Consider the following 8,828-nt stretch of genomic DNA (forward strand, 5'->3'; position numbering starts at 1 on the left):
CGTAAAAATTTGATTAACTCTCCAACATCTTTACAATAATATATTTTTAAAAATTTTAAAATTTTGAGAGTGTCAAGCTTTTAGAAGTTAGTAGGTTTTGATATGAGAAATCTGGGTAAGAAATTCAAATAATAGTAAATTAATGTACTAAATGAACATGCTTCGTTAATAGAGATTAATTCAAAAGTTAATACAAGTTATGGTTATAAAATTTAAAGACCAATTTGAATCTATTAAAATTTTAAAAGTCAAATTGAGTCAAATATCAAAATTGAGAATCAAAATGAATATTCACTCTATGGATTTTTTTTTGAAATAAAATAAAAAAATTATTATTTTTTAAACCCATTATTTCAACTTTAATTTTCAGAATGCAATGTTTTTTGTTTAAAGCAACTTTGTCTAACTCCGACAAACTTCTATAATTTTATAGAGTTGGCCGCATCCTTAACGAACATCATCCAACTCTTTCCTAAAACCTTGGCTGAGAACGAAATTCAAATTTTTAAGCCATTATCATCGTCTCCAACAGTTTATAGGAGGAGTACGTAAAAGTACACAGACAATAAGCATGACTTCTTCAATATCGCCGGCACCAATAACAACCATTATCATCGTCTCCAGAAAATATACAGGTACATATGAATAAGCCATATTTAACCAAAATTTTTTCTATTATAAATTAAAAAAAATCACTATCTCCAAAAAAAATACGACTTATTCTTGTTTACTTTTGTGTACTCCTATCTATTCTCTCCTCACAAAAAATGTGGTAAAGTTTGACGGAAAATAAGGCGAACTCTATAAAAATATAAAAATTCGTCGGAATTCAGGCGAACTCTATTAAAATAATGGAGTTCGTTGGAGGATGCGACGAACTTTGTTCTAAATAAAAAAATTGTATTCTATAAATTAAAATTAAAAAATCGAGTTTTGAAAAATAATAAATTTTTTATTTTATTTCAAAAAAATCCCAAAATCTACAATATAATTAAATAGAACATAAGATCATTTATTTATCAAAAATATTATTGTACATAAAAAAATTAATGTATTTTATACCAAAATTGATTTATTAATTTATTTATGGTATGTAAATAGTATGATTGTAGATTGTGTATTTAATTGATGCCATAATTCCCTTGGTGTAAGTTGCCCAGTCTTTGTCTCTGTCTTCAATTTTCTTTCGGTTTAAACTCCAGAATTGTAGAGAGAGAAAATCACTCCCATGTTAATATTGTAGTTTCCTTTCTGTTTGTTTCCCTCGTAATTTTATGTTCCAGAGACTCACCAAACACACTCACACGCACCTCTCTGCAATCTCCGATCTCTCTTTCTCTCTCTAAAACCTTCACCTTCATCTTCTGAGTTCTGCCCACTGTTTAGATCAGGTAACTTCGATCTCGATTTCGCGTACTCAGATCTGGATTCCCCTCAAATTTCTTCACTTTTTTAGCTTCTTGGATCTATCTATCTTTACCTCACTTCTTTATATTTCATTTCGTGCTTCAATTAAGGATCCTGATTTTGATGCTTTGTTTTCTTATCTGTTATGTTGCGATTGTCAAAATACTGTTTTTTCGTTTCTTTCTTGTTCCTTAGTTGTTTTTTGGGATCATTATATTGATTTTGATAAGTTTCTTTTAATATAAGCTTTATTGATACTTGCTTATTACTGCTTGTTTTATATTTTAATGTATTTTACCTCATTTGATGAATGGATATGGCTGTTACCGAATTGCAGTTTGGCCTGTGGTGCCGGCACATAACCGTTATTGAAACCAGCTACGATGAAGAAGGCCATTGGTCAAACTGTTAGGGAACTGTAAGTCTAACTCTTTATTAACATATAACAACATATGGATATGGTTCAATATGCGGGAGTATAATTTTCTATCTTGATCTGTATTGCTATTTCATTTCTGATTTATGCTCTCCATTGTAATATTGCAGCAAAAGAGAAGTAAATAAGAAAGTACTCAAAGTTCCTGGCATAGAACAGAAGGTAAATTTGTGTGTGGTTTTCTTATATTTTTATACTCACTGTAAACTATGTTTGCATAATTATGGCATTGGTGTAAGGATTGTGGGGAACTTTGAGCTCACTTTTCCTAAGTTTTTGCTCAGGAATGGTTAGTTGAGTTGAGTGTCTTCGAATTTGCATCATATAATCTTATCTCACAAATATTAATCCCATTAGCTGTTTCTATCCTTTCCTTAGGTTCTCGATGCTACGAGCAATGAATCTTGGGGTCCTCATGGATCACTTCTTGCTGATATTGCACAGGCGAGCAGAAACTAGTAAGCTTAATCTCTCTTTCTAAATAATGAATCGAACTGTGCTTTGCCGTAAAAAGAATCTCATTTCTGAGCTCCAATTCTAATGCAGTCATGAATACCAGATGATCATGGGGGTAATATGGAAGCGACTTAATGACACTGGCAAGAATTGGCGACATGTCTACAAGGTGTTCAGGGAGCAGTTTTATGTTTTAGTTGTAGTTACTCGTGTGTTCTATTATTCTTATTTATTTTCTGTTGTTGTAATGCTTTTTAGTCCCCATGACAATGAAAAGCACCCATGAAGTAAACCGCTTGTTAAATTTGTCATAATATTTGTCATGACTATGCTGGTTACCTTCCTATTTAGAATTCTGTCCTGTATGTGTTTTACTGCTGATTATACATGCTTAGAATTACATAGTGCTAATGTTTTCATATTAACTGTTAAATCACAGGCTTTGATAGTACTAGAATACATGGTAGGTCATGGGTCAGAGCGAGTCATAGAGGATATTAGAGAGCATGCCTATCAAATATCGGTAATTTTCATTTCTGTCATTCAGGTTTTGTTTATTATTGAAACAATCTGAAAATTAGAATTTAACTTAATATTATTGCCAATGTATTGTGAACAGACATTGTCCGATTTTCAATATATTGATTCCAGTGGAAAAGACCAGGGAAACAATGTCAGGAGGAAATCACAGAGTCTCGTTACCCTTGTGAATGATAAAGAAAGAGTCATAGAGGTTAGACAGAAGGCTGCCGCTAACAAGGACAAGTAATTCTCATCTTATTATCTTTATTTATATTTTGAACTTTTGAACTTCAGTATTTCCCATTTTATATAACAACTTAGACCAATCACATTAATTAAGAAGCACCAGCATTCTTAAAGCATTTTTTTTATTGTTTTTATTCATCTATGAAGTTCCAAAGGAACTTCTAGACTATTAAATCTAAAATCACAAGGTATAACTTACAACACGTAAGTATCAATCTTACTTTGGAAGATATATGTAATTGCCGATATGATTCCCCAGGTTTCGCAACAATGCATCAAGTGGAATGTATAGACCTGGTTCATACTCAAGCAATGGACCTTATGGTGATAGATATGATGATGATCCTTATCGGAGCAGGGAGGAAGATAGAGGCTATGGTAGAGAAAAAGAATGGGGCTATAGAGATGATGATCAGTATAATCGTGATGGAGATCGTTATGGCAGAGATTATGAGGATCGATATAATAGAGATGGTTACAGGGATGATGAATCCAGGGGAAGAAGTCAAGATGTTAATGATTACAATTATGGCTCTAGAAGCAGGAGCTCAGATAGAGATCCTGATCGCAGTTACAATGATGAAGGTCAAAACTCGTCTCGGTATGGCCCTATATTTGGATAAGATATTGCATTCACTAAAATTTGCTTTTGTCTAAACAAATATGCATTGATAAATATTTATCAATAGAGTTCTCAAGGTTTATTAAATTTTGGATCCAATCTTTCTTGTTATTGTCTGTACTTTATGTTTGGCCTTTGGTAGCTTCCATTTTTCTTGGAAAAGAAAAAAGTTGCACCGCGGCCCGGGGGGGGGGGGGTACATGTAGGAGTTTCACAAGATTTTACTGTCCACTTTTTACTCTCTAATCATTAATCAATGACACCCAATTTCTCAGTTTAACATTTTTTATATTGAGGATGGAGAACTGTAAGACTGGCAGAGATAACAGAAAGTAGATCGGTAGTTGCAGTAGGAATTAGAATAGAAATAGAGAAGAATGTGAAATCACAGAAAAGGGAGTATCTGTGTGATATTTCCCAAATCAGTGAGGAATTATATTATTTAATTGTGTATGAGTGTATAAGAAATAATATAAATGATATTTGGCATTTGAGAGGCCAATTCTCTCCTCAATTCGTACTCTACTTACTTCCTAACGTCCAATTGCTTCTGCCTTTCCTATTTATATCCTCCTCTCACTTCTAACAAACTCCCTAAAACTCGGTTCCCCTTACTCCCTAGATCCCATTCTGTTATTTTCTTCTTGCCTTTCCTCCTATATGTAAATTGATAAGGGGCAATTTTCCCATTCTGTCCTTGATCTTCCTTGCTGCTGAGGTATGTAATAAGAACCCAATTCATTCAATACCAACTTGGTCTGGCCTTATTCCTTGATTTATTAATGTGGAATGGATTGCATATATTTTTAAAGTTCAAGTTTAAGGAATATATTGTGAGTTCACTGAGTTGTAAACTGGTAAAAATAATAAGGAATCATTGTAACATTCTTTATTGCAATGTTCTGTCAGAGTTACCAGTGCTAAGGCTGAAGACCCTTCTCTGGAAGGAAGGTCAAACATTCATAGATATGTTATTTTTTTTTCCTCTCGGTCCCCCCCCCCTCCCCAAATATTTACACATATTACTACATGGTATTATTTGAGTTTACCATATGTAATACAATGGGCAGGCTGGAGCAGAAACTATCAGAGCAAAATATGGGGGCTCCTCCAAGTTATGAGGATGCTGTTGCTGAATCTCAAAGCTCTGTACATCATGAAAGGTATCAAGTTTACAATATGGACATCACTTACTCACAATTGAATCTGTTGCTAATAATTTCTTGATTACAGGGATGGAGAAACTTCAGCAGCATCTGGTCCAAGGGGCTCTTCTCCTGCAAGTGATAATCCACACCAAACTTCTGCTCCGACAGGATCTTCTCCTTCTGTAGGTAATAATCCAATTGAAGTAAATGGTGTGCCAACTACTGCTATATCTGGAAACCAGGAAGTTGAGGCTTCTGATGAATTTGACCCTCGTGTTCCTCTTTCAGGTGTGAAAAGTTCTTTGCTAAATTCAGTTGCGTTGATCTTCATTATTATTGTAAATCCAGTTGTTAAATTGTTACAAAATGTAATTAGTATTTTCTCTCTTGGATATTAAATGCAACTATGCAAGTGCTTTCAAGGAATGTTCTACCTTGGTGTCTGGCAGCATGTAACACTTAATTTAATCCATACATGACTTTGGTCCTACACGCCCAAATCAATGGCATGACCATACTGTAAAATTGATGGACTTTTAAATGCAGATATTCACTGTTTCAGTTTAATATTTATTGTATTCAGGAGAATGTATTCGTGTTTTAGTGCTAATTTCTTTGCTAGAAAAATTCATTATGCTTTATACTCATGATGTCTGTGTGTTTCTTCTTAGCTGCCCCGGCCACCTTAAATAATGTTGAAGTGGACTTACTTGGCTCCCTCTCAGAGTCATTCTCGTCGAATGCATTGTCCTTAGTGCCCTCTGCATCAGCAACTGCAGCCGCAGCAATTGAAGGCAATGTACACCTTGATTCAACAGCTTCCTCTGCAGCACCACCACCTGGCTCCAATAATTTTGATCAGGTAAAAATGTGCTTGATTGTTCTTTTTTATATATACAGTAATTATAAGAATGAGTTTCTGTGTGGCTTGAAATGCTTCTAGTTTTTACCTTGTTTCCCCCCTCTGTCCTTTCTGATATGCGCATGCTTGACTTTGAACATGTATGCTTATTAAGCAATGTAACATAATAATTACTACCATTTTTGTTGTTACCAGAATGAATGGTTGGAATTCAAATTTCTAAATATTGGAAGTGCTATTTTTATATTGAAAGTATATCTATTCTTGTGCTTATGCAGAGAATAATCTTTTTTAGATGCTTCTGAGCATTTTTACTCTTAATGTCCTTTTATGGGAACTGATCTCCTTGTTAGTCCTAGTTGAAAATATTGTTGATTTGACTTTTGGCAGTCTTTTGAAGACCCTTTCGGTGATTCTCCATTTAAGGCCATTTCTTCTGAAACAACTCCATCTCAACCTGAGATGAATCAGAGGGTCGAACCATCCCAATCAAGTGTATCTGACTTTGGGTTTGGAGACTCATTTTCTGCTGCACTGCACTCTACATCAGATGCCAGTGACACTCATTCTTTAGCGACAAACTCACAGTTAATATCTCAAGGTTTTTCTGCCCCACAACAGCAGAATGATATTCTTGCAGATATTCTTCCGCCTGCACCATTACCTGGAACGATCTCTCAGCAGAACTTTTCAGCCCCTCCCAATTCTCAATCTTCATCTGAGCTAATGGCATCACAATCCATTTTTGCACAAACTGGCCAAAATACGCCGCAAAGTTTCTCAGCTGAACCAGCAACACATTCCTTTTCAGTTCCCACTGGCCAACTTGCCCAGCAAGCCTTTTCAGCTGCCAATGGCCAACCAGTACAACCACCTTATTTGGCACCAACTAGTCAACATGCACAGCAACCCTTTTCAGCCCATGCTGGTCAACCTGGCCAGTCAATGGGTCCTATGTACGGTGGATTCCAGTATCAGGCAGGATCTGTGACTTCAGGAGCTTCGGGTATGTTACTTGAACCAAGTGGTGGGAATAATGGACATATGAACAGTTGGAATGTCCTGCCACAGGGATCTCCAGCACCTATTCCTTCACACATGACTCCCCAAGCACAAATAGGACAGCTGTCACAGACTGCAAACTACTTTCCCCAGCATGGAGGGTCTAGTTCTCAATCCCCAACGAATCAAGCACCACAGTTTAGCAGTGGGAATTTCATCGCACAAGAGGGGAATGCATCTACTTTTACACATCAACCACATGATGTATCTGGTGAAAAACAAAATGAATTTGTAGGCAGCTTACTTGGTCAAGGTGCAAATGTTCCTAATGCTTCCCAGTATGCTGTGCCTTCAACAGGATCAAATTATAAGGCCTCAGAACCGTCTAAGGACAAGTTTGAGATGAAATCAACAGTTTGGGCAGATACACTGAGCAGGGGGCTAGTTGATTTGAATATATCTGGAGGTGAGTGCTTGTACCTCAGCCTCTTCTTGCTGTTTTTGACATTTTTTAGCCACTTCGGTTAGATTGTCTTCTCTTATCTGAACCAACTATTGACTTCAATGCTTCTTATCTGCAGCTAAAATAAATCCCTTAGCAGATATTGGAATAGACTTTGCTTCCATTAATAGGAAGGAAAAGAGGATGGAGAAACCAACCACAACAGCCGTAACATCAACTGTAACCATGGGTAAAGCCATGGGATCCGGTTCAGGTGTAGGCCGGGCTGGTGCTGGTGCTCTCAGAGCTCCGCCAAACCCAATGATGGGTTCAGGCATGGGAATGGGAATGGGCAATGGTCCTGCTGGTGGTGTGGGTATGGGAGGCTATGGAGGTATGAGCGCGCCAATGGGAATGAACATGGGTATGGCGCAGGGAGTCCAGATGCAGCCACCTACTGGGTTATACTCTGGGTCCAACATGGCAGGTAATTATAACCCCATGATGGGAACTGGTGGTTATCCTCAACGGCCATATGGTTCCTACCGGTAAGATTTGGCTTGTACCTCAAAGATAGAAAAGTTATGGTATGAGATTGAGAGTTGTACTTATATAGCATGGTAAAGATTAATATTGATTGTTTTGTCGAATGATTTTGAGCGAGATGATGGCAAGCCAATCCAGTGTTGCTTGTGGTCTGCATTCTATACCTTTACATTTGTATTTTTAATAACAGATGTAACTTTCTGTAAAGTGATCCAGATGTATGGTTATAGTACTTGTGTGATGTATGGTACTATCATTCTTTCTCTTTTGGGTGGTCATATTCATTTGATGCTTTGTGGCATCGGCATTGTATAACCTTTGCTGGGATTGGACGGAAGAGGTGATATTAATATATTGTTTTTCTCCATTAGACACATGAATTCAGAAAATCAATGTGTAAAAATTTGTGTTTGATTTCATTGATGCTTCAAAGGACTAGTGATATCAGTCCATGATAATGTATAGGCATTTTGCACATGATAACAAATAAACTATTTAAAACGTAGTTTGAAATCCCAGATCAACTCATCTTATTTCATACTCCACATTCTACTTCCTAATACCTTATGACCACAATGATTTAATGTAACGTAGCACGCCATGTATTTATTTATTGAAGGTCTGAAATTGGTTAGATCTAGTTTTATCCGGGTGAAAGGGATTCAAACAGCTTAATATATGAAAAACACTATTTTGTCTGCGGAGTTCGGAGTTTCCAACGTGCATGGGACGTTGTTCCAGATAGCTGTCCGTTTATATTTTTGAAGGTATCGTTTGTTTTGAGGTATTGGTACGGAGACTGAGACTGAGATTCAGTATTATGTCTGTTGGCTCAGAGACTAGTACTAAAATATCAGTTTTTGTTTCCAAAATTTCAGTATTTTAATACTTCCAAAAAGTGGAGACACAGGAGACTGAAATTTTTAAAAACAGAGATTGAAACTTTAATAATATTTTATATCTAAAATACTTCCATTTCAATTAATTAATTTCAACTTTATCCTTTGTGGAAATTAAATTAGAGCTTTATTCTTATTTCAGTAGTTGTCTTTCATTCTACACCAAACACAATACTAAGAATTATTTCAGTTTCTGTCTCTGACTTTCTTCCAAATGCTACCTTCTCTTTTTGCCCTATT

At 36.0% G+C, this 8,828-nt stretch overlaps 1 protein-coding gene across 2 annotated transcripts; it reads left to right on the forward strand.

The window, feature by feature from the left end:
• The first annotated feature begins 1,108 nt into the window (after positions 1-1,108).
• Positions 1,109-8,078, forward strand: LOC112776783 (clathrin interactor EPSIN 3). Of its 2 annotated transcripts, XM_025821021.3 has the most exons (14): positions 1,112-1,391; positions 1,745-1,825; positions 1,954-2,005; positions 2,222-2,301; positions 2,390-2,468; positions 2,739-2,822; positions 2,919-3,064; positions 3,327-3,668; positions 4,599-4,640; positions 4,760-4,852; positions 4,923-5,125; positions 5,509-5,699; positions 6,090-7,167; positions 7,283-8,078. In XM_025821021.3, exons 2-14 carry the CDS (start codon positions 1,791-1,793, stop codon positions 7,693-7,695), a joined length of 2,838 nt encoding a protein of 945 aa, XP_025676806.1. In that variant the 5' UTR covers positions 1,112-1,391; positions 1,745-1,790; the 3' UTR covers positions 7,696-8,078. The 2 variants fall into 2 exon arrangements, with proteins under 2 accessions (XP_025676807.1, XP_025676806.1); XM_025821022.3 differs by lacking the exon at positions 4,599-4,640 and having other exon boundaries at positions 1,109-1,391.
• Positions 8,079-8,828: the final 750 nt, after the last annotated feature.

Source organism: Arachis hypogaea, chromosome 19, assembly GCF_003086295.3.
Source record: "Arachis hypogaea cultivar Tifrunner chromosome 19, arahy.Tifrunner.gnm2.J5K5, whole genome shotgun sequence".
Taxonomy (NCBI): Eukaryota; Viridiplantae; Streptophyta; class Magnoliopsida; order Fabales; family Fabaceae; genus Arachis; species Arachis hypogaea.